The sequence below is a fragment of the Nannospalax galili genome, unplaced genomic scaffold (assembly GCF_000622305.1).
Source record: "Nannospalax galili isolate Female #2095 unplaced genomic scaffold, S.galili_v1.0 scaffold162, whole genome shotgun sequence".
Lineage (NCBI taxonomy): Eukaryota > Metazoa > Chordata > Mammalia > Rodentia > Spalacidae > Nannospalax > Nannospalax galili.
In genome coordinates, this window is record NW_008350388.1 from 3,996,632 (window position 1) to 4,023,497 (window position 26,866).

The window sequence follows — 26,866 nt, forward strand, 5'->3', positions numbered from 1 at the left end:
TGTTTTATCACAGCAATAGAAAGCAAAGTAGGATAGATACTCAATTTGGTGCTAGAATAGAAACAGAGCCTTATGGGTTGACTCTCTGAAATGGTCATGTCCTATCTAGAATTGATTTTCTTAACTTGCTTAGATCTAAAGCATTAATAATGTTGTTTACAGTGATAGAAGGGGATGGGTGGTCACAGTCAGTGGTAAATGTTTAATTTTCTTCTCTAATGAAATATTTGTAGAGGATATGACTTCAGGTGGCCAAGTTTTTGTTTCCATTTCAGAAGAAATAAGGGGTATGATGGGATTAGTTGATTACTTCTAAGTATGCTGGAGAACTTGGAGGAAGAAAACGATAGATTTAGTGCTTTGAATTCTAGCTCAAGAGCTATGTAAGAAAACTGAAAGTCTCTATGAGCACCAGTCACTGAGCCAAATCAAACCAAAATAGACCAAACAAGACCACACCACACCACACCATACCAAACTGGACAAGACCAGACCAAACCACAAATATATCACACTATACCATACCACAGCATATCAAACCAAGCCAAAGCAAACCAAATCAAGTCAAACCCAATAAAACTAGACAAAACAACCAAAAGACCTTTTTTTATAGAACAGCCACAGAGCCAAGATTTTCAGAAACTAACCTCAAAGTCTAATCCTGTGAGTGAGTTATAAGATGAAATAACTTTCTTTTTTTGTGGTTCATACTCAAACTTTGTAGTAGAGATATTCAAAAGTTGAATATTTACAAGTTTGACACATTAAACGTCAGTTCTGTCTTAAAAGCTTCATCCACTGACTTCTTAGATTCTTGTTTTTGTTTCCTTAGTAAAAGCAGATTTTTAAAAACATACATTGTGGAACAAACTCATTATTTACATGTATTAATTCATTATACAATCACTCTGAAAGATAATACCAAGCTAGATCTACGACTTGTAGTCTTATCTACAATTCTGTAAAGATTCTGTTGGAAAAGAGAAGTTGGTCCTAAAATATTGGTTCACATATCTTGAGAACACTTCTTTTCTGATAAGATGCTCTTTTTTTCCCCAATGGGCTCTTCTTTTGTTTATTTATTTATTATTTATTTATTTTTGTGGGGCTTTTGGCTACTCTAACATTCTCTGCTCTGAAGAGGTAACTCTAAAATCTTTTAAGGATTAGTAGAAGCTCCCCAATACTTTTGACATTTTTGGTCTTTTGAATGGAGTATGTTGCTAAGAGGCCCAAGGACATTGTGAGTTTTAGCCAAGAAACTGGCTATTTTTCTTTGAGGTCTTTCTTCCCTAATTGCCTAGCCAATTCCTACCTCCTATTCTTATCATCCTTTGAAGAGGTTACCCAACTTACGGATATGGAATCAGGACGCAGACTGCTCTGGCTTCTTCCATGCTGAACAGGGCTAGGCAATTGGGGTTCCCCTTCAGTGGGTCTATCTAAAAGACTCCCAGATTGTATAACTCTTATCTGTAGGGGGAAAAGAAAGTCTTTGACTGGTGAATAGGAGATGTGAAGGAGAAGTAAAGGCAAGAATAATTAGCATTACAAGTTCTAGACAGGGAACTAGAAAGCTTCCAAAAGCATTCCTCTGTGGGGTACTTCCTCATTTTTCTTTTGTCTGCCAAGGCTGGACTCAAGAGTGATGGATTCAGGATTTGCTTTCAGGCACTTTGATAGCTGTTGGAGTAGTTAAAATCAGTCTCAGTTCCCTTTCCAAGGCGTCTAGACAGGGAGAGAAAACAAATTTTTCCATCATTTTAGAACAATAACTGGTTGCCTTAGCTACAGGTGGGCACTACAGTATTGCAGACCAAGATTTGAAGTCTTAAATCTGAGCCACACTTTCTGATTAGGAACAAAATCATCAATGAGAAATAATTGTCTAACTTTTTATATGGACTTAAGCCTAATGTCTGCGACATGTAATCCCTTGAACGCTTAAAGAAATATACTGATGACTTTACTCTTTGGTCATACTTTCCTTTTGGGTGTTTAAGACCATACAGTTGGCCTAAATAAATCAATTTATTTTTACAATTAAGGTAGTTTGAGGATCTGTTCCTCAGGGGTCACATGGGCTTCAGAGGAGCCCCTAGCTCCTTTTATCAGTTCTATCTATGTGAAGATAAGTCAAAGGTCCTGCTTGACCATGTCTGGCTTCACTTTGAAGCATGGATGAGATGTTCCTCTGAGTTGACCCTCCTCTTTGTACTGGACACTGGTTTAAGTCCATCTCGTGGGGGTCTCCATGTCCTCCCTGAACAAGAGGACAGGTGACTCACCACAGTCACAGGACATTTTGAGAGATGTTCCATAGTCCACTGGAATTTAGTTGACCTTGGAGGGCAAGGGGCAAAAATTGTCTTATAAGTCTCTCTGGCCAGATTAGTATAGGCTTCAAAGTATTAGTTCCACCAGTCTGGTACTTTTAATCACCATGTGCTATGTAGATAAACTTGGGTAAAAAACCCAAATATTCTCAGACAAACCTTGACTAGATGTATATTTTGTTCCTTAAAGTAATTGACTAAACTATGACCTTAGAAAATTTAAGATTATGTGTAAATTATTTTTGTCTCATCCTTTATATATCATAACAAACCTAAACAGATCTTCATCACTTGCTTAGGCTTTCTCATTGATATTTTTTATAAACTATCTCCATTCCCATATAAGATGAAATAATTTTCAAATCATGAGCTGTCTTATGTTAAATGGAGACTTTAATTGGGAAGAAAAGGGATTAAAAAGTTGGGATGGAGAAATACAGGCTTCTTATCACAGAACTGGGGGATCTTAAATCCTCAGACTCTGTTGAGATACCTACTGATAGGTGCAGCCCATTTACTTCCATTTGAACAGTTTATTTTCTAGTTATTTCTAGATATGTGAGGAATACTACTGGGAATGGATCCACGAGGGTGGGACCAGGGCTGGTGAGTTTGCTCAGTGGGTAAGGTGCTTGCTCCACAAGCCTGATAACCTGATTTGATCCCCAAAGCCCCAGTAAAGGTGTAAGGGGAGAACTGATTTCTACAGAGTTGACCTGTGACCTCCATATGTGCACTGTGGCACATGTTCTCTCTCTCTCTCTCTCTCTCTCTCTCTCTCTCTCTCTCTCACACACACACACACACACACATCATGCACATGCATACACAATAACGATAAATAAAATTTTAAAACAGTATGAGACCAGGGCAAAAGGACCATGGAGTTTGATCATGCTGAGCTCAGTAGCAGATAACAAGGACCAGTGTAAAGGTTGCTGTTCTCCATCCTAGTGTGATCCCATTTAATAATCTGCTGTCAAGTAGCCAGCAAGTGCTGCTGGGAAACGGAAGTGGTGCCATGTTGAAGCAGGGGTCAGGGTAGAGGGGTTGGGTAGTGTTTTCTACTCTTTGCATGCTTAGAACTCAGCAGAAGTTCTAGCTAGATCCTCCTCAGTGAACAGAAGATTATGTTTCTGAGACCATAGGTTAAAATTTCTCCTCTGGAAACCATGAAATCTCACCTTAAAAAGGATAATTTTTCAGTAAGGGGAAACACAAATTTTGTTAGGTTGCACGCTGTAAGTCATGGAGAGAGGAAAGAATCTTACATGGTGGTTTGTATTGTAGATACACCGCAGCATAGTCATTGGTGTCTGTACTCTATCCTGAAGAACCATGTCCTAACTCTCAGAACAAGTGTCAAGCTAGTTCTAGACTGTCTACCAAGCTGTTGAATCCTTTGTTACTTGGTTGGCTGCTTCAGTGGATTGCACGGTTTTGCATACATTCTCTTACCATTTTTTCCATAAAATGAGTCTGTTGGTGGAGGCTGTGTTGGAGGCTGTATTGGGCAGGAGGCCCTGTTGATAGATCAGGCTTTCGAAGTGTGATGCTGATGGTACTGAAGGGAGATTATATTAGGAGTGGATACAAATTTCTAAAGGGACAAAGTGATACTCTAGGGTTATAGAGGTCCAATGCAAACAAGTGATACCAATTTTGTTTCTGGTCCTTGCCATAAGTAGGGCATTCAGTAATAGAAGTAGCTGAATATATTGTTAGTCAGCTTTCTTTCACTACAACAAAACACCCCAAATAATTAATTTACAAAGAGCAAAGTTTTGTGCTGGCTCATGGTTCTGGAGGTTTTAGTACAGGAGGAACAGGACCCACATCTTTGAGTCTCTGGTAAGGAGGGCGCGTCATAGTAAGAGGGCCTGGTAGAGCAAACTATTCATTTCATGAACCAGGGAGAAGAAAGACTGTGAAGCTGGGGTCCCACAATCCCCCATGCAGGTATACCTGAAGTAATCCAAGACCCATCAACTAAGGCCCACCTCCCCAACTTCTGTAAGAGCTCCCCTAAGGAACCAGGCTTTCCTGAGTACCTTTAGGGCACATTCATACAGTCACAGCAATGTGGTAAGAGGAACTTAACTTGTTGGACCTGCACCTTGCCTCTGTCCCTGCTCTGGTGGCCCCTCTCATGGGTCTACTGCATCAGCATTGGGCATAGCTGGGCACATTGGCAGCTCTTCTCTCCATATGGTTGTTGAGAGTGTCTCTTGTGGTAGGTGCTCTTAGGACATATAGAGCTGCATGATTTCAGCCCCTTGTCATAAGTTCATTCACATATCTTCTCCACAGGTCTTCTTTCCTTAATTTTCCAAGCTCAGTTTTGCTTGTCTTTTCTTGAATGAGGCCAAGCCCTTTGTCATCACCAGTGCCCTTACTTACCCACTTCTCAGATTCATTTTCTCTCTATTCAGTCAATGACTGACTGTATGTTTTGGCAGCTTTGGTGTCTGCTAGACAGTTCCTATACTACTTTCCTTAAGAGCCACACCCAAAGCCTGCACAAGTATGTTTGTATTACATTAACTCATCTGTGAACCTGGCCTAAGCAATTTTCTACTTCCTCAATTGTTCACAGGGGAACATTCTTCAGACCAGATTGACGAGTTGATGGAGAGGCATTTGTGTGATAGAAGCGGGTGACATGGGAGTATGGGCCGTGTGTTAATTATCTATTTATGCAATGCACACTCCCTAGAGCACCCAGATCCAATTCTAAATATAACATTCCTGTTGTATAATGGATCACTGCTATGCACACCTGACATCATCCTGGTATAGCAATTCTTCCTTCTGAATAGAAAACTTTAGTGACAGAGGTACTTGATCTCCTCTGGTCAAGTACAATTTTGATTAGATACTAAATTAGTTGCTTTCCTCATTTCTGTGACACAAAATACCCAATAAAAGCAATGGAAAGATGGGAGGGCTCGTTTTGGCTCATCATTTGATGGTATATTCATGGCTGCAAGAGCGTGAAGCAGCTGGTCACATTGCGTCTGCAGGCGGGATGCAGACAGGTGAACGCTGGTGCTCAGCTTGCTTTCTCCTTATTCAGTTTGGGACTCCAGCTCACAGAAGGTGCTTACTCACATTGGGGAAAGTCTTGCAAACTCATTTAACCCAATCTAGAAACTCTGTCACAGACATGCGCAGAGGTGTGTCTCCTAGGTGATTAGAGCTCCTGTCAAGTTGACAATCATGATTAGCCATCACAGATACTAAAAATTGTAATTTTTCAAATGGAGCGTGGTCTTACACTGCTGAAGACAAGACTTTGTTCTAGAACTTGTGAAGTATGTCCTGCAGCTCTCCTACTGGGATTTCCCCAAAACCCCAAGATAGACATCTAGTGCATCACACACCTTGGGTGCTATAGTTTGGATAAATGTCTCCTCAAAGGACACTCTCTGAAAGGCTTTGTTACCAGCCAGTACTTGTATAGGCAGGCAATGGAACCTTTAAGAGGTGGGGCTTAGTGGGAGGCAGTTAGGTCACTGGGGGTGTGATACTGGAAGAGATAATGTGATCTGAGCCCCCTTTTCTGTTTTGCTTCCCAGCAGCCATGAGGAGAGTAGTTTTTTGTTTTTTTTTTTCTGAAACCACATATCTCCATGTCATACTGTGCCATAGGCCCCACAGCAGAGTCAACTGACCAAGGACGGCATCTTCCAAAACCGTGAACTCCTCCTTTCAAGTTGATTGTCTTAGGTATTTTGTCATAGTGAGAGAAAGTTGACTAACACACGTATACTGAAGCTTAGAATCAGTGGAGAGCCTTTTGAGTTAATGTGAATTAAACAGTATTTGCTTCCTCCAGAATCTTAAAAGGCTCTCTAAGAACTGCATCACTTTCTTGTTTAGAGGGGATGAGAGGTATAAGAGCTTATCATTTACTGAAGACAGAATGCTTCACACCTCCCAGACTGCTGCATCTTTAAAATCTCCCCCAGTGTGGCAGACTCCTGAATATTTTCACTATTCATTCATTGCTCATTCTGATGTACACATATACCTTCCCAGGGTATCTGGGGAGTTTGCCGTTTCCTGTGGCACAGGGCAAATTAACCTAATGTTATCAATCCAATGAGTCAATGTTAACGTAATGTTATCAATCCAATGAGTCAGTGTGATGGCTCTCAGAATGTCAAGATAATCAAGGTCCCTATGGGCCATGTTACAACCAAGGACAACAGAATTTACCCTGTCCTGGAACAAGACTGACTATTCTGTCTCTTTTGTGTGAAGGTGATTTGAGTGTGATTTTTCTTATTGAAGGAGAATACATTCACCATGTTAGACTCCTACAAACCTGTTGTAAGAGGTTATGTTGATTTGTTTTGCAAATTCACCATGCCTGACCAGATGTCTCTTGGTGGATCACAGCAGCCATTGACTAGGGGTTCGATGGAGAGCATAACTCTGGCATCACTAAAACTTTTACAGCATCTGGGGTCAGACTGGAAGAAGCTTCAGGGATCCATGTGCATTTTCCCACAGCAATGGCCCTGACATTATATCTAACAAGGCAGTATGAAGCCTCTGACTCTTCTAAGTGAGCTTATCCTAATTATAAATCCAGAGATAGGGGAGACAAGAGGAGCTGGTCTGTGAACTCATTCCTAGATACGAATGGTTGATTAGCCACCACAATTTGTCCCTTCAGGTCGGCTCCAGCCTTCTTGCCCGTTATGGTAGTCATGTTCTAGACACAGAAAGCCAAGGGCATACCTGGCTTCTACCATTCTGGAGTCCAGTCATTTCTAGTAACATGAAAGACTTAGAAAAACAGCTGTTCTGGGTTCTTTCTAAACAGCATGGTGGTTATTTCTTGGGTTTCATATTATGAGTTAATTCTAACACTTGCATATTTTAAGGCTTTGACTCTTTCTTTGGTATTAAAGCAAAAAATTCTGGTGTTTCTAATTAATTTTCTATAGGCTTCCATAATATGCAAGTTTTAAGAGAAAATCTCAACCATTAGGACTAGCTCCAGTGGTCCCTGGTGGAACTTGAATCCCAAGCACTGGTAAGTATCACCATGTCAACAAATTGTGCACTGTAACATTTTGTATTTTACCTTTTTCAAGGTTATTTAAATCCCTCAAAATAAATTTTCTTTCATATGTGTTCATCTGATTCCCACTGATATGAACCAGTGATTTCCCACGATTTCTGTGGCATGCAAGCTATTTTATTCCAGAGTATCTTTCTTTGGATGGTACTGATACTGGTTATTAAACTGGAGCTGTGTGTGTGTGTGTGTGTGTGTGTGTGTCTGTGTGTGTGCATTTGTGCGTGTGAATGTGTGTGCACACGTGTTACAGCATGTATGTGAGACTCAGAGGAAAGCCGTGGGTATTGACCCTTACCTTCTACCTTGTCTGAAACAGGGATTCCTTCCTTCTTGTTTCTCCATTGCCCCTGCATGGCTAGCTGGTTAACACACTTCCCACAATTCTCCAGTCTCTGCCTTCCATCCCCCTGTAGGAGTACTGGGATTATAGACACTATGCACCTGGTTTTTATGTGGGTTCTCTAGACTTGAGCTCAGGTCTTCTTGTTTGCATGGCAAGTGCTTTTATCCACTGAGCCATCTCCCCAGTCCAAACTGGAGGTTCTTAAGGAAAACAAAAATTATCTTATAAATGACTTACCTCTGAATCTTTTGGGATGTTTTCCATGGAGGGTGAAATTGTTCTTTGGGGATGTGACTGCTTTTTCTAGGCTTGATTCTCAGACTTTTTGATCTAAAGGACCCACATTTTGGGTTTCGGTGGCTTATTTGAGCTTTGCCTTGACCGTGGTGCAGAGGAGGGATGCTGTGCATCCACCTCTGTCATGATTACAGTTTGATCAAACCCTGACTTCCAGCACATTTTTTTCCTGCAACTTCAGAAGCTGGGAGTTACTTGAAAGCTGTAAAAAGGCTTTCTGGCTTTCACGGTGTTCCACAGTTGGAAATAGGTCACTCTGGCCTGGGAAATGTAGCCTCCAAGTGTCCTTTGAAGCAGAGCAAGGAAGGGTGAGGAATGAATCTGAGAGCCAGCCAGCCAGCCAGACACAGCAGGCATGGTGGAACAGGGGAAGGGTACAACAGTGACTTCTGGGAAGGGACAGCCTCCTGCTGTGGGTGGTGTGCTGGCTCTGCCCTGTGGGTCACTGCAGAGAGAGGCCCCTGACTAGTGGACAGATCCTTATGACCAAGGGAGCCCGATATCTTACATCTTCTACCAAAGTTGCTTTATGTAGGGTATCTACGGACGATTCATTAGTGAGACTAAATGAGGGAGAGGAGAATACAGCAATATACAGAATAAACAATGGCACACCCATGTTGGGTGGATGGAAAATAGAAATTGAAGGATGTTTTATAGATTTTGCAAAATCATCTCCATTAGGAGTTATTCCTTTGTCTATTGTCATGACTACAAAGCACTAGTCATGCTAAGCTTTATTAAGTCCTGTCGGGAGGAGTACAGCCAAGAGCAGCAGCTTACATGTGCAGAAAAGCATGGCAACACCACCAGGAGATACATATATGGAAGGCTACAGAAAACATGACTGAATCTGTTCTAGAAATAGTCTAGAAATGAGCATGGCTGATCAGGAATTCAGTAAGATGGAGCTTTGGCCCTACTTGGAATCCTGTCTGGTGGCGTGGGCTGAGAATGTTCTTATTAGGACCTTTTCAATTTTGGAAACGTTCCATTATCCATTCTACGTTAGATTATATCTGTTAGTGATTTTGTTTAACACATAGGCCACTTTTAGATTTTCTCCTGACTTTTCTGCTATAGAACAAATCTATAACTGGTGCCTATAAAATAGTCTTTAGGAATTTAGTCTTAATAAATTTTGGCAGAATAACTCCCGTGTAATCCTTTTCAGTCTAGCATGTGCCAATGTCTTAAAAGAGAGGGGGAAACGCAGAGCTCTGTTCATTTTGTCAATCAATATGATTTACTGAGTGTCAGCTCCATGCTCCATGCTGAGGAAAAAGCAGGAAAGGTGACTGACTCTTCCTGACACGAGAAACCCACTCATTTTCCAGTGGGAACATGTAGCTTTAGAAAAGTAACTCTGAACGATTTACCCAGTTTAGAGATTGTGCAAAGGCCTTTCCAAATGCTGAGATGTTAGTCTAGTCAATTGAGTTTCAGGCTCATAAAGGGGCCCAGGGCAGGGAAAAGCATGGTTTATCTGGGGAGATAAAAATTCAGTGAAGTCTAGACTGAGCTAATGGAAAGAGAGGGATTGAAGCTGAATGAGCTAATGGAGTTTTTAGTTTACTTGTAAGTTTGGTTATGCTACTTTATTATTTTTTAAATACTTCATTTATTATTATTTTTACTGAGCTTTTAAAATACATTTATTATTTTGATTTTATGTATATGCACATATTGCCTGCATGTCTGTAAGTGCACACATGTTGTGCAATACCCATGGAGGACAGAAGACTGCATCAGATCCCCTGGAGCTGGAATTATAGATGACTGTTAGCTGCCATGTGAATGCTAGGATTTGAACCCAAGTCCTCTGCAAGAACTGTTAGTGCTCTTCACTGCTGAGCCATCTCTCCAGCCCCTGGTCATGCTATTTTAAACACCTGGTTATAAAGAATCAATACCTGAAAGCCTCAAGTTCAGTTAGTTGGGTGTTTATTATGTTTGCTGTCCAACAAGTAACTTAGAATCGGCCCAAAAAGATAGGAGACATTTCCCTGTGTTATAACATAGGTCAGAGTGAGCTTTGAGAAAGGTATAGGCTATGTGAACACAAATATTTGTTATTACATCATTTCTTCAAATGTATTTGACAAGGTTCTTCTTTGGGGTTAGAAAGTTGAACATGTCCCATATTTTGATTTCAAGGAATTAAATCTACTGAGGGGAAAAACAAGAGGCACATTTAAACCATGAAAATTCTATAGTAACAAAGATAGAACTATTCAGAGGCTATAGTGAGATAACAAAAAGTAGTTATCAATCTACTGAACAGTTGTCAAACACTTTAGATGTGTTTCCAATACTGTTTACGTGAGAAACATTGCTTCCTTCTGAGATGGGACAACTAACACTCAGAGAAGTGAAATGGATTACAGAGGTCATACTTGAAGGTTAAAGGTATAGAATTCAAACTCGGTTCTTACTGATGACAAGTGCCAGGCTGTTAACCAGCGAAGTGTAGTTCATTGCTTCCTAATAACACATGGATACGTAGAGCAAGCATCTCACTTGAGCTAAGACAGAGATGAGGAACGCCCCCTCGGCTGTGTTTAGGGATTGGGAAGCCCTGGACAGGCAGATGGAAGTTTGATGAGTGCTCTGGTAGAGGGATAGTAGGACCGAGACCAGGAGGCAGGAAACCCTGCACTGTTGGGGGTTATGACCAGTCTGGGCAGTTGGAGAGTAAGTTGAGGAGCCTGAATTGTCAGAAAATATGTCTGGAGAAGGCATAGGCTTATGGAGGGAGGTTATGTTCCACCATAAGCATTGAGTAACAGCATTGGATGCTGGGGTCCATTAAGAGCTTTAAATGGAGGAAAACCAGGCTCAGGTTTGCATTCTACTAGCAGCTATATGGAGGGTGGTTTTAAGGCAGATGATAGCAAGAGATCAGCTAAAAAATTGTTATAGTGTTATGAGCAAGAGGTGAATCTGAATTAGGACATTAATAGAATGGGTGGATGCAGAGGAAGTAGCTAAAGAAAATATAGGCAGTGAAGCTAGTGGGCTTCTAATTGGCTGTGAGGAACCAGTGCAGGGAGATGTGTAGGCTGACAGCTAGCTTGCCATCTCAGGGAATAGAGTGCATGCGTGATTTTGCCACTAAAGAGGGAGGCAGCACATCTACCTATTAGGTGATGAGCTGAGCCTTGGTTCTGTTGAGTTGGAAGCATGATTAGTTATTTTTCATTGGTGTGACACAATACCCGACAAGAAGCAACTTGATGGATAAAGGCTTGATTTTTGCTCCTGGTTTGAAGTCACAGTTCATCATAGGAGGAAAGGCATGGCAGGATTTATGGCAGCAGGATGGTGTGGCTGGGATTTCTCACCTCTTGGCACATCAGGAAGCAGAGAGGGACTGGACTAGAAACATGGCAGGACTCCAGCCTTCGAGGCCTGTGCCCAGCAAAACACTTTCTCCAGCTAGAGCCTACTTTCCAAAGGCGCCATTGTTTCCCAAACAATGCCACCAGCTGGGGTCTAATTATTCAAATACATAAATCTGTGGGGGACATTTCACATTCCAACCATAACAAAAAAACTGAATCAATAACTTGGAAATCCTAGTCCAAGTCCTGAATGGATAAGACTGAAGAGTGCTCAGTAGGTAAGAGCATTTGCTGCCCAAACACAAGGGCCTGAGTTCAAATCACAGCATCCACATAAAAAGCCCGGCATAGCTATGCCTGTAATCCTAGTGTAGTAGAGGTAAAGACAAGAGGATTGCTGTGGGCTTGCCGGGTGCCAGCCTTAGCTCAAAGTTCAGTGAGAGACCCTCTCTAAAGAGTGAGGCAGAAAGTGATAGAGCAGGACACGCAATATCCTTCTTCAGTTTCCACCATGTACGTAGGTACATGTATCTGGACATATGTGTATCACACACACACACACACACACACACACACACACACAATTCTTAATAGATATGTGAGCTGGAAAGAGCACTTTGGGAATCTTCATCTTCAGCCTAAGGATGGAGTTAAAGTGAAAAGGATGGCAGAGATACCCCAGGCAGAGTGGATGAAGTGGGCTGATGGAGGTCAGTGGGGTGGGGTGAGTGGCATCCCGTTTTGAGAGTCATGAGGTGGTCCTTAATGAAGGAGGAGAAAGAGATACTGTAGACAGTGCAAATAATATGAAGAACACGGGGAGAGGAGGAAACGAGGTGTGCTCCAAAACTGTTCAAGTTAACTTGGATGAACAGTGCTGGTGTTGACACAGGTGCTGAATGATTAAGCTTGGAAGGGTTTGCATTTTTGCAAGCCCTGAGGCCAGGCAATAAGAAGCTTAGCAACATGCTTGTGATGGGACTTGTAAATGCCATAAACTGTTTTTCAGAATGTGTAGAGTGGATTAAACGAGAGAACTATGCATGTAATGAAATATGTCTTAGCCTTAATAAGGAAGGAAATTCTGACCCATGCTACAACATGGATGAAACTTGTGGGCATTTTGGTAAGTGAAATGGGCCAGGAAGGACAAATGCTTTATGGTTCCTTATATGAGGTACTTAAAGTAATCAAATTCACACACACACACACACACACAAACACACACGTGTATGTATAACAGCATGAATCACATATGATTTTATTACACACACATGTATGTATAACAGCATGAGTCACATATGATTTTATTAAACACACAGACACACACACACACACCTGTATGTATAACAGCATGAATCACATATGATTTTATTACACACACACACACGTGTATGTATAACAGCATGAATCACATGATTTTATTACACACACAGACACACACACACACACACACCTGTATGTATAACAGCATGAATCACATATGATTTTATTACACACACACACAGACACATACACATATATATTAGAATGATGCCTGCAAGAGGTATGGGGAGGGAAAAAGTGGAGTTGTTGTTTAATGGATAGAGTTCCTATATTTGAAAACATGGTGTTTGTGTTATTGACTTTTCCCATTGCTGTGACCAAATACCCAAACAGAAACTACTTAAGGAAGGATAAGTTCATTTTGACTTGTAATTTAAGAAGACAGGGAAACAGTTCATTGTGTGGGGAAGGTATGGCTGTAGGTGTGTGAGGCTGCTGCTCACATTTTGTCTACAGCCAGGAAATAGAGAGCAGACAGGAAAGAGCCTGGCTATAAAACACCAAGGTCCACACCCCAGGGACCCACATCCTCCAGTGAGTCTTCACCTCCTAAAAATTAAACAACTTTCCAAACAACACCACTAGCTATGGACTAAGAATTCAAACGCATGAGGCGGTGGGGGACATTTCACATTCAAATACAATGGTGCTATAATTTGGACCTTAAAATTCCTCAAAGACCTGTATGGTAAAGACTTAGTCTCTATTGGGATATAATAGAAACTTTAGAAGTTAAGACTTAGCAGATCATTACAGGCTTGTCTTTGAGGGGATCCTGGGACTCAAGACCCTTCCTTTTCCTCTCTCTTTTATATCTCAGCTATAAGGTGAATAGCTCTGCCCCTCACTGCCTCCATAATGTGCTGCCTTGTCAAGGGCCCAAACAACATGGCCAACCAGTCACAGATGGAAACTTCTAAAGCTGTGAGTAAAAATAAACTTCCCCTTTGTATGCTGACTACTTCTTGTGTTTATTACAGTACTTAATGCCACTGAACTGTATACTTACAAAGATAGTGTTGGAGCAGAGGAGATGACTCAGCTGTTAAGAGTATGTTCTGCTCTTGCAGAGGACCAAGTTTGGTTCCCAGCACCTACTTTGGGTGGTTCACAACTGCTGACAACTTCAGCTCCAGAAGATAAGGCTCCCTCTTCTGGTCTCCTCAGGCACCTGCACTCACATGCACATCTATCCCATCCCACCACAGACACATACACATACTTATGTACATAATTAAAAATAAAACAGAGCTTTAGCAAAGATAAGGTAGCGGGTGTGGAGATAGCTCAGTTGGTAAAATGCTTGCCATGCCACTGGGAAGAACTGAGTTTGATCCCCAGAACCTGTGTCAAAAAAATTCTGGCATGGTGGTTTATACTTGCAATCCCAGCACTGGGAAGGTGGATTCGGGAGGATGACCAGGGCTCATTGAAAAGGAAAATGACGTATTTTCAGAGCTTTTTCGAGTAGTCCGGGTGGGAGCCTCATGTATCTGGAATTGGGTGGAGTGGCCTGCTAGTTGAAATATATGGAAGCCTGTGCTTGCTGTGTGTTAGAGTTGATCCAGCGTTGGGCAGGTCATGTGGCTCACCTTACTAGAAAGGCAAAGTGAGACAAATCTTTAATGAAGTTCAAGAAAATGTACATTCTTACCATTTAAGTTAAATTGCCAAATATTTCCTGGGGCACTTGCTCTCAAACTAATAACCCAAACAGCAAATATTTTCCATTTTCAATCATCTTAGGTCAGTTTGAAAACAGCTTTTTACTTTTTATTGGAGAAACGCAGCTTGTCCTCAGTGTGTAGCTGAGCTGCCAAAACTGCCTTCAGGACCTATTTGTCTTTTGTGTTTCAAGCGGGAAAGTTTCCATTTCCCCATTTTATTCTGAAGGCTTTCAGAATGTTCGGGCAGTGTCGGCCGCTGTCCCCATAACTCACTTCATCATTTCAGCTCTAGTTGCTGCACTTGGCAGATGTCACATGCCAACATTCGGCTTGAACAGTGGTCAGAATCCCGGAGGGTTTTGGTTCCAGACTTGCTGATCTGCCTCGGAGCGAAGGGCCTTCAACTTTTCAACAGAGTGGCAAGGTGAGAAGAGTAGGCTGCCTTTACCTCTAGTCATTGACTGGGGATTAAGACTAAAGAATGCCATATGCACATATAAATGACCTCCAGCCTTTGCTTGTAGGAAGCACACTAGGAAACAGCTTAAAAGGAGATTTCCACCAGTGTGGTGCCACACACCTTTAATCCCAGCACTCAGGAGGCAGAGGCAGGCAGACCATGAAATGGAATGCTGTGTAATCTGTGTTTTCTGCTTTGTGGAGATGAAAGTCTAGTTTAAAAAGTAACAGAACAGTGGGATTCCACTGGGGATGCCGAGGTCACCAACGACAGCCGATCTCAGGGGAAAGGGAGCTCAGGAGTCTGGTCCTCAGAGACAGCAGGGAATTGGTCATTTTCAGAGTAGTGCAAGGGTAGTAACCCTTTGAACAAAAGAGGCTTTTAAAGGCAGGTTCTAGAAAAGCAGTCCAAGGGGCTGGAGAGATGGTTCAGAGGTTAAGCACACACAGTTCTTGCAGGGAACCCGAGTTCAATTCCCAACACCCAGGTGGTAACTCAATCTCCAGGGTATCCAATGCCATCTTCTGGCTTCTGGTGGCAAATGCATGTAAATGCACATGCTAATACACAGGCACACACATACACAGAGACTTAAAATAAACAACCAACCAGAAAAGCAGCCTGGGTGGGCAGTGGGACCCAATGTCTGTTCCTAGAATTCCTGGTCCTGCTAAAGGGATGGGAAGGCAGACTTTCACTAGGGAACCACAGCCGGTGACAGAAAGATGCTGAACTTCTCCCAACATCTCTGTTGTTGGTCAAAAATTGGGATTCTATTTGGAAAGCCCTTTAGATATGGCATCAAAGGACAAGTGGCCTTCTGAGTGAAGATATGAACACTTGGAATCAGACAGCATCACTAATTACACAATAAAATAGGGCCAAAGACAGTGTTCATAACCACCTTTCTTTAGGAAGCTTGGTGGCTGAAGAAACAGGCTTCGAACTTAGGCTTCAAGGCAGGTGGTGAATAGTGAGGGCTTGAGGAGCCAGGTAAGTAGGGTGAATGGCTGATGGCCTTGGTGGGGAGCGAGACGAGATCTCCAGCCTTGCCTCTTCCCAGCTAGTTTCAAATGGATTCATGGCAACACATCTGGTATTGCTAACTAAAAAGTGCCAGTGTTGGCTGTTCTTGCAGAAGACCCGGGTTTGAATCCCAGCACCCACATGGCAGCTAGCAACTGTCTGTAACTCCAGTTCCAGGGGATCTGACAGCCTCTTCTGTCCTCCGCAGGCATTGCACGACATGGGTGTACTTACCTACATGCAGGCAGTACACACATACACATAAAAATAATAAAAAAATATTTTTTTAAAAAAAGTGCCAGTGTTGAAATATTGGGAAGAAACAACTACTAAGGAAAATGCATTCTAGGCTAAGCCAAATATCTCTGTTTCCAAATCTGGCTGTGGGCTGCTGTCTGTGGCCTCTTCTTTGGAGTCTCTAGAGACATTTTAACTCAACTCTAGCTTTTGGACTAGCTATTAAACCTCGGACACTCAGCTTCCTCATTCATAAAATGGGGATAGAGTAGAAAAATAGCTTTATTTTTGTCTTTTTCATGAACAATTAGTTATACTGCTCATGTCACTGAATAAAAGCATGTAAGGTATCTTTCTGTGTCTGCTTTTAAAAGAACTCAGCAAATAACTCTTCTATGGACCCAAATTATGTATTTTTTCAATGTTTTCTTCAAAAGTGAGGAAACAAGTGCATCGTCCTAAAATTACAATTCAAGCAAAGATTGTTGCATTAACGACGCTCTTTTGGTGAGTGACTTTGACCAGGATGATTTAAGCTTTGAAATCACAGAGGAGAGCCACCTTAGTTTAGGGAAAAGCAGATGAAGTGTCCATCTGTTGCTATAATGGCACCAACACAGAAGTCACAACATGGTCATAGGGACACTCACAGATTTAGAGTGACATAGTCTGCCTACCTTTTCCCATTTGGAGGTAGGATGGGATGAAGGGATGGAATAGGCTTAGGGTAGACACAGCAAGCACATGACCATTTACAGAAAAGTGATTTGTTTCAGAACCAGCAGCATATAGACTGCTCATAATTAATAACTACCATAACCTGTTTAAAACGCTAAAGTCCCCCTGACTCCCCTTTGAGTCTCCACAGGCCTCTCCACTCTACCCCCTTGGTCATTTATACTAGGGGAAAGGAATTATATAGTATGTCCACTATCCAGAGCCTCCACTCTTTTGACCCCTTTGCTGATACAAGTAAAAGTGATGATCTGCTTCCTGTTGCCACTGGGGGCTCTGTCATCTTAGAATTCAGCAGAGGAACAGCAGGAAGACCCTTATTACTGTCTAAGGGATCACTGATGGTTACCATAGAAAGAAACCGGTGACGGTGTTTAGGAAGAAATTTGCCTGCAACAGTACTGTAATTGAGCATCCAGAATATGAAGAAATAATTCATCTACAACATCTACAGGGTGACCAGCTCAGGAACACATGCCTGCCTCTGATGGCTAGACTGGAAAAGGACAGTAGACTGGGGGTTCCTTTTGTGAGGTGGGTGTGTGGGTTCACGTGTCAGGCTGACGTTGGTTATCTTCTTTCCCTCTCTATTTACTGAAGCAGAGTCTCTTGTTGAACTTGGAGCTAGTCTAACTAGCTCTTGGGATCACCTAAGGGCTAATCATCTTCTGATTACTGAGGTTACAAGTGGTCCACTGAGCCTGCTGTCTTTTATGTAGATGCTGGGGTTTTGAACTCTGACCCTGACTCTTGGGTGGCAAGCACTTTATCCACCAAGGTAATTCCCAGCCTGGATTCATGGGTTTTACTCGTGATTCTATGAAGCTTAAGTCAGATTTCCTTGCAATGAGTAGAATTTCCCTCTTGTCCCATGTCACAGGTTTTAAAACCTTTCAACTTATATGATGTAACCATGTGGGGTCAGTTTTTAACTCGGACTAGTGTAACTCCTTCACGCAATAAACTGAAAGAGTCAAGAATAGGAAAAGATCTGTCCTCTCTGTTATACTGGCTTAATGCCTTCTCTTTAGATCCTTACTGGTCTTCTAGATGCCTGGAAGCCATGAGCAGATTTCTTTTCTGAGAAAAGAACCTTTAAACTGTAGTATGAAAGAATTTGTTACAATGACTTTCCATATCTTGCTCTGCTGGATGCCGTGCAGGGTGAATCAGGCTCTCCAACTTGGGAAGGACATGTTCTTTAGCTCTTCTAAGAGCTAAGATGTATTCTGATGACAACAACAGAGATTTTTATATTCATACAAGGTGGGACAAATAACAAGCAAGAAAATAATAAAGATAAAAAGTAAGAGGAGAAATGTTTGCATTCACTCAGAAGAGTCTGATGCAAAAGTAATTTTGCCTTTTTTCACATTGTCCATGAAGAAATGAGATTTTAAAATTCAGTCATCCAAGAGATTCCTTGGAGAGTTAAGGTAAGAAGAACACACAGATACATAGAGAGGAGAGCATTCTGGGTACTCTGTGAGCTTGAGCTGAGGCTTAGAGATAGGAAGGGAGGAAGGCTTACATAGATTTGAAAAGATTGGCATGGAGGGATTTTGGGGAGGACCGAGAGGCGAGTGGCTCTTCCGAGAACTGAAGGATGCGGGGGCTGTGCTATTTAGCTCCCAGATGCCACCTTCCTCTGCAGACTTGGGGGGAGCCCTCACCTTCCAGCTTGGTGCTCATTTAAGCAGACCTCTTTGCATGGTGTTCCGGTTGGTTTAAGTCAATATGCCGCTCTCTTCTTTTCTACAATCTTCCCGAGTCTAGGTTTATATGATTCTGAGCTGGTTCTGGGGTTGAGAACTCAGGACAGAGAATAATTGCATCATTTCTCACAGGAGCAATTGGAGTTTCACAGCGACTCACTCTGAGCCAAAATCATCATCAATATTACATGGCATTTTATTCATTTACTTTTTATTATATTATTAAATTACATTATTTTGGTCAGTTGTCATGTTCTGTTTGTGTTCACCGAGAAGTTGGCTCTGGAAACAGGATTGGCTCTGCCGCCACCCCCAACTTCAGACTCAAGATGCTTGTCTCATGGAGTCCTCCAAGGCCCCTTGTCTGGGGATGGGCTGCTCAACTCTGACAGCAAGCAAAGAGAGCAGCAAAACAGCTCAAGAGAGAAACGTTGTATCCTTGAGAACAGCTAGAAGGTGAACCATTTCCAGCTGAGGTTACTGTTGTATATCACATTACATAAAGTGGGAAAGAGAAGCCAAGAAGTTTAGCCATGGGAAGTTCATCATGGAGGGAAGCTCAACTGGTAATTCCAACTGACTGCCTCAACTTCCCTAGTCAATTCCTGTTGGATGTTTTGAGCACCTGATTTGATGATGTCCCTCCCTCCCTCTCTCCCTCCCTCCCTCCCACTTTGGTTTGCTATATGCTTAATAAATTCACTCATTCAGACCTGAAGTTTGGCTATGGTAGATCATTCTACCATATGGAACAAGTAGCTGTCAACTGCTTGTGTGGGAAAAGCTGGCTCGAACTTTGCCCTTGCTACTCTTGGTTCCTTCTTACCCCGAATGTGCTTGTCTGGAATTTCTCATGAAAATGATATTGATTTTTATTAGGCTAAGCTTCTTCCAAGGACTCTCTTACTCTTTCAAAAATATTGTGTCTCATGATCAACTGTGATTTACAAATGTAGAAGAGGTTGAAGATTAATTTCTTCCCAAATCTTTGATCCTGTCAGTTTAACTCAGCTGGAGTAAAGGGATGACTGATTTGAAATGTAATGAATAGCTAGCTAAATACACGCATATTTGCATTTGTGCAAAATATTTCAAGATGATAGTATTTTCATCTTTAGCTGTTCTGAGTATAGATAAAAGAAAGCAAAAGTAGAAATTTATGTTTAGAATAGCCTAAGAAGAGTTCGGTAGTGGGGTTTGCTGGCTCCCTACCTGTTTACCAGCTGTGTCCCTTCTGGCAACTCATACTTCGCTTCAATCTCTTTTATCATATGTGGGAAGAAAGAAACCTGTTCATACTAGCGTTGAGATTAGATTCGCTATAGGGATTAAATAGATCAATATATGGAAAGTTCTTAAAGAGTGCCTGATTCACAGTCAATATTGGATGAACCTGAGCTGGGGTGATGAATGCTATTCTTAATAACTGTGACTGAGATTGAAGAAATAGGATCCTTGAAGGTAGGGTTAAGCTGAGTTCACACTGGTCTAACATTCTCAGGTAGTCAAAGTTTACTGACTAATCTTTACTCAAATATCAGAGGACATTGGAGATTCTGGATATGGGCAGGCCTTCTGCTGTTCCATCCCCAGGGAATCACCAGAGGCTGAGATAGCCAAATGAGATCTCAGAGCAGGACAACACGGAGATGCTTACAGTACCCAGCCTATTCATCCTCAGTTCTACTAATGCCTTGAGAGGTCTACATCAAAGAGGACTCTCATCTTTAATATTCTATATATCTACTTACATATGATTTTTTGATAAATACTATATATTTTAGGAGATAGCACCTTTTTGAAGATTAATCACTCGCCAAGCATAAAATTTTTCTTCCTTTTAATTATAAAGGGCAGCCAAGTAGTTCTTGAGTTGCTGGGGAATATTTTATAGACCATGAAGTTAGAAAATACAGCGTGTGGCCTTATGTTTCCATTGACTTATTGGGTATTTCCAAGCACACATGAGGAAATCTGAAAGTTGGGTGTTTTGTACACACATGTCCTGTTAAAGTTTGTGGCAGTCTGTGGGGGAATCCCACCAAAATCATGTCTATCCATAGGCAACTTACCAGCTTAAATAACTGTGGGTTTGGATTTTATTGCCAACTTGTTATCTTAATAGTATTTCCAGACAGAGAAATAGCAGAAGGAAGGGTCTTTTATACTTCCCTGTATAAAAACAAATAGGTTCTTGAGCAGTTAATTGGAGAATGCGTAATTGCAGCTCATGCATGCTGATCTTAAAATGGGAACATTGAACATCTGGAAGATGAGTCTGGGTTAGGGCCCTGGCCTTTAAATTCATGAAATTGTGACCTTCAAGTGGCATAACCAAGTGGATTTATGTACACAGGCAAAAATGATGAGGGTGATATGAACTAGCTTGCAAAGCGAAACAGTTCAGGGCAGATACTCAGTCACAACAGAGCTAGGACGGTGACTGCCTTCTTTGGCCTAGAAATGAAGTCTATAAAAGAGAAGGTATTTGAACAATTTGTTCTTCAGTGAGAAACACAAACCTGGTCTCTGGAATGCACTACTGCACAGGATGTCAGCTTTAGAGGGTCTGTTTGGGGAAGGAATGATGAAGAACAATTTATAGTTACGGAGGCAGGGGAGTCATAGAACCAAGGAGTAGAGTTGTCCCTTCATACATGGCAGATATGCTCCAAGCACCCCCATGGATGCCAGAAGACAGGTCATACCTAACTATATAGATGACTGTTTTCCTATTCAGTCAATTATACTTATGATAAAATCTAATTTATAAGTTAGGCATAGTAAGAGATTAACAGTAATTTCTAATAAAACAGATCAATTATGACAATGTATTACAATAAAATTGATGGGAAAATTATCTCTTTCTCTTTCTCTTAAAACATCTTATTGGGATACATTCACCTTTCTTATAATGTGAGATGATGCAATGCTTCTCTGATGAGATGAAGTGAGATCAACGATCCAGGCATTGTGAGTAGCATTAGGCCGTTACATATAGGTACCTCAACACACTGTAATCCATGACAGTCAGTCTGATATCTTCAATGACTACCATGAGCAGGTAGCACATACAGTGTGGATACACTGGTCAAAAGATGATTTAGTTTCAGGTAAGATAGAATGGGGGTGCGGGTGAGAAATTTTATCATGATACTTAGGATGATGTGCAATTAAAAACTTATTTATTTCCATTACTTTCCATTTGATATTTTCAGATCCTGGTTAACCAAAGGTAACTGAAATAAAAAAAAATATTGCCCAACAGTATGGGGCAATACTGTTCAGCAAAACTTACAGAGTAATTATCGAGAGAGAATATTGTGCATTATCTTTTCGTCTCACTCTCTACCATGAAACAATTAGAATATATTTATATAAGGTGTGTAAATATGTCTCACCCTGCTCAATGTATTAGGGATGCTAATAAGACAGAGTACTTCCATTTATCTTCTCCAAAGCTATAAAAGAGAAGGCTCTCTTCCCCCCCTCCTTTTGTTGCTGTTATTATTGTTCCTTACTTGGGTTTAAGAATGCCTTCGAGAAAACTGTCTTTCTCTTTTGTAGTAGATTTTGTCTATAATTAGCTTTATGTAGTATAAGAATAAAATTTCAGGGTTCTTGAAATATTTTATCCTTTGTATAGAAAGAGAATTTCAATGTCTCTTAGTAGGATCCACTATACCTAGTCTAGCACCATTTTAATTTGTATAATTTAGATTACTCTAGAGAAGATGCAGCTTAAGCATATGGTCTAGAGGCAAGAGGAAATGGAGTGGGAAAGTAGAAGATGGTGTTGAAGGCTGAATATTTTTGATTACTTGGTCCACTGCAGTTCACTCACTCCTTGTGAGATGTAGAGGAGACAGGTGTGTGCACAGAGTGAGGCAATTCACAAATACTCCCCCATGAAATGGAAAATAAAAATAAGAAATCTTATTGTGAGAACTATGGTTCTTTAATGTTCAAATATTAACAGACATCTTTCTTTGCAGGACATTACTAATTATTTACTGATCAAACCCCATAACTCAGGAAGAAAACAGTGTTCAAGAAAAGCATTTAAATAGGGTTTGATTGACATGTGGCTTACTGAAGTCAGGGTAATAGTTAACTAATTAAAATAAATTTTTCATCTCAATATGTCTTTAAATTTGGGATCCCTTGGAAAAAATTCCAAAGTGCATTATAACTTTTCATAAGGGTGACACATGGTCCTATTTTTCCAAAGACTTTGATTTAATATTTGAATGCAGTGGTATTTGACTTTGTTAGTATAGACTATTTAAACTTAAAAAGAAAATACCTTAATTTGCTTATGCATAAGTCTATTAAAAAATTCTAGGGGCTCTTGTTATGTTTATTCTCTAGAACATAACCTATCTTTGAAGTGGTATATTAGTTTTTAAAAAGTCATTCCCAGGCTGAATAATTAGACTGCAAACAAAAGCTATTCTTAGAGTATGTTCCCCATAGACGGCTAGCCACATGGTGCTTTGATTCAAATAATATTCTTATAAAACTTTGTTATTGTTAGAGTTCTATATTCAGAATGGAGACTTTGGTTTTGATGATTATTCCATCCTGAAACAATTTCCCCCTTCCCAATTAAAGCAGAATTAAGAGCACATTTCTATCTGATGAAGTTTGGAAATATAGACCTCACTGTATTCATTTTGTCTCTTCATGGAGGGCTCAAAACAAAACAGAATCGATTGTCTAAAGTTTTTCCTCAAAGAGAAAGGTGGCTTTTGTTGTTTTGATCTTAGCCTGTTGTGCATTTTTATTGGGTATTAAATATAAAAACCATGGACTCATCTGGTTTTCTGTTCCATTCTCATCAATCACAGAATATTCTCAAACTAGATCAAAATGCCTAAGCCCAAATACCATTTCAAAATGAATTTATCATCACAGAAAATGGAAAGATTTCAAAGTGTAAGAAAACTATCCAATCAGTTGATGAATATGCCATACAGTGCTAAAAATAGATGCATGCACTTTAGATGACAGATGATAGGATATCGACACACAGTTCTCACCATTTTTGACCTCTTATTCTACCAGTGCAAGAGGCTGTTAGTTAATGCAACAGCTAGATAGTTATTGCTTCCACAGTATAAACCACGATGCCAAAAGAGCTCTTTTCCAAACATTTTAAAGCACATCAAGTTGTTTACATGTCTTCTTGAGATGATTTTCCTATAGCTTAGTGCCAATTTTTCTTTGGTTAAAAAAAAAAGAAAACAACTTCTTTCAATCAAGACAACTGTACTTAATTAAATTCCCCCCATACAGAGAATTATAGGAAAATTACAGTAGCTGATTTGAGTCCATCATCATTAAGTCAATGCAGAGTTCTAGAAAATGAATGCAAATTACAAATGTGGAGTTGTGTAATTAAACATCAAATAGTCCAGATAATAAAAATCATATATGAGTTGCCTCTCGGCTCCACTCAGGTCCTTTAAATACTGCCTTACCACTTGAGCACTGGTTCTTTCATCAGAGGAATGTCTATCCTTAAAGTTTGGAAATTTCAGCCCTTTCGGAGCACCTATCAGTTGTAAAAAGTAGTTGGCATCTTCCTCCAAGGTTTCAAACTTCCCTACAAAGTCATAACTGATCAAACACGGATAGCACAACTTGCTGACCTTTTCCCAGTGAATGTCCATTCCTACTGGACGGTGAACATCCAGCAAATAATGGACGAACTCTTTGAATTTGACTCCAGATCCATTATTTAAGTCTTCTGCACAGGCATTGGGACGATATTTCTTTATAATTGCCCTCCCAAACACTGGATGGTAGTAACTATTAGGATGTTCAAATTTGTCCCTAAAGGCTGACACTAATCTTTCCATGGGGTCACGAACAAACACAGCTTTCACGTAGGTGTTCAAGCGCATGTGTATTCCTTTTAAGTCAAAGCTATCTAATGTTTTCAGATGTTTCCCATAGTGCACGGCATCATGGGAGATGTTGTATGTAGAGGAAGCCAACCCATTTAAGACCATCAGAACCCTTTTCCAGTTGGAGCAGCCAGCCTTTGGTACTTCACAGTACAGGATCTTGTGTTTGTCTTCTACGTAGATCCTAGATACCACATGAAACAGTTGGGACTGGGGATGACTCACTCCACCATATTTCTTGCAAAACTCCTGAAGGAAGGACCTACGTTTCTCTTGTGTCTCATCTATTTTCTTCCATTTGTTGTCTTTGGCTAAACTTTTGTTCAAAGGATGAATGACCAATGGCCAGCTCATCTCATTGGACTTCTTAAAAGGAGTCTTAGCTTCTTGATGCCTTTCAATTGAGTTATCTGTTGATGATCCTGTGATCTTACCCAAAGCTTGATCCTCCACTTGTGACTGACTGGCCTTTGTTAAAACCCTAGTGGGTCTCCCGGAGTTGAGTAAATTTTCCTTTTTCTTCTTTAGATCCTCAGGCATGTGAAACTTGGATTTCTGTTGAAATAGGAAGAAGAGATGTTGGAAGCACATTCACAAGTATGTGGGCAGTAGATAAGAAACTTAGCATATTTGTTTTCAAATACGACTGAAGAGCGCATACTGAGCATAAGCAGGCAGAAACAATTTAGGAAGGCATGCTGAATATCATTTTGTGGTAAGATTCTTCACAGAAATGATATATGTAGTCTAGGGATGAGAGGGGCCTGGGATTTTTTTTTTTTGTCCTGATTTTGCCTGTAAAGCAATAAAATATAACTCAATGATTCTGTGAATTAATGATTCTTGAGCTATAAATGTCATATTTTCAAATAGTATTTCTGAAGGTAGATTAAAAACAGTATTTTTATTAAAAATAGTATTTTGCCTGAGACTGTTGTTTTGAGTGGATCTGTGTAATACATACCATAGTTAATATGAATAAATGACAGAAAAATTGTAGCAAGGTCTAACCCCAATGATCAAACCCAATGAATATTTCAGTTTTCTAAGCATTTACAAAAAGTGGTATATTTGGCCTCTTCAAAAATACTTTGCTATTCTAAATTCATTTATCACAATCATTTGAGAATTCTTGTCATGATATCATGCAATTTCATTCATATGTCAGATTCTCCATCTTCCCCAACTGAGAAAGGAGTAAAGAATCCAGAATGGGTCGAGCTGATGTCCTATTGTGTAAAATATCAAAAGTAGATTGAAATGTTTTTTTCTTGTCTGAGTCAGTTAACTTACATTCCACATAGTTGTCATTTGATTATTTCTTTCCTACACCTCTTGTATGAACTGGGAAAGAGAAGTCTTTGAAGTTGGGATTTACACAGGGTATTCTCAAAACAAAAATCACAAGGACATTGACTTCTATTCTGGGTAAGCTAAGGAGCTTTTGGGGTGGGGAGACTGAGAATGAACACAATATCGTTTAAACTTGGAAAAGACTGGTGATCAAAGTACAGGGTCTTCATTCAGCACATTACTGGAAAATTTAACAAGTAAATGTTGTACTGTGGGTATAGTACATGATGGCACCAGCATAGAGGTGGAAGAGGTGGGAAGTTCCCTACATTTGTCATTTGTATCCCCTGTGTCTAGAAAGGTCTATAGCTGATGGTAGTTGCCTTTAAATGTTGTGAGTGATGGAATTAGGTCTTCAAAGACAAAATTTTCTAGCTAATTGAGTGAAAGGGCTGAGGAATGAAACATTACATGCACTCTCCTGAAAGTGTTGCAGTCCTTCACCAGCTGAACTCAAGAGGGCCAAAAAGACTGTGTGAATAATCCCCAACTGCCATAAACCAACTGGTGTAGCCTCATTAAAAAATCACCCCAGATCCTCTATATTGTTAAACCACTTAGTTGAGGTCTCAACGCTAAAGCTATGTATGTGCAGTCTTTTCCAGAAATTTCTGGGATTCTTCAAAGCCCCATATCCTTCTTTGTTCTGATCAATAATTTATAGTCCATTATGTTGGCATCAATTATGTACAATGTTTCTGTAGGTTTCAAAGATCATAGAGTTACTGCTGGACATGTGTGGGAAATACTACACACGGGCCTGAAATAAGTTGCCATGATTTATTACAGTACTACATCCTCCAATACCACTTTAAATAAAAATGACCATTTTGGTGTTTCAGTAGTCACAGTAATATTACTTGATCTCTGCAATGTAATGGGTCTCAAGTTTCCTCAGTTGTCCGTTACTATCCATAATCTACTATATTGCAATTTGTGTGTCTATATGTGACCTAATTGGTTCTGTTCTTTGCTTCACAAATAAACTCAAACAAAACCAAAATCAGCCTTCTGCTGTCC

The 26,866-nt window shown here is 40.5% G+C and overlaps 1 protein-coding gene and 1 long non-coding RNA gene across 2 annotated transcripts in view; one reads left to right on the plus strand and one right to left on the minus strand.

Moving 5' to 3' along the window:
• The window catches only part of LOC103745689, a 294,584-nt gene that overhangs the window by 35,373 nt on the left and 232,345 nt on the right, over positions 1–26,866 (plus strand). The window lies entirely within an intron of this gene.
• The window catches only part of Chst9 (carbohydrate sulfotransferase 9), a 300,534-nt gene continuing 293,373 nt past the window's right edge, over positions 19,706–26,866 (minus strand). Inside the window, exon 6 of the mRNA XM_008847654.3 lies at positions 19,706–25,048. Coding sequence (XP_008845876.2) covers positions 23,960–25,048 — 1,089 coding nt within the window. The 3' untranslated portion in view covers positions 19,706–23,959. The remainder of the gene's footprint in view (positions 25,049–26,866) is intronic.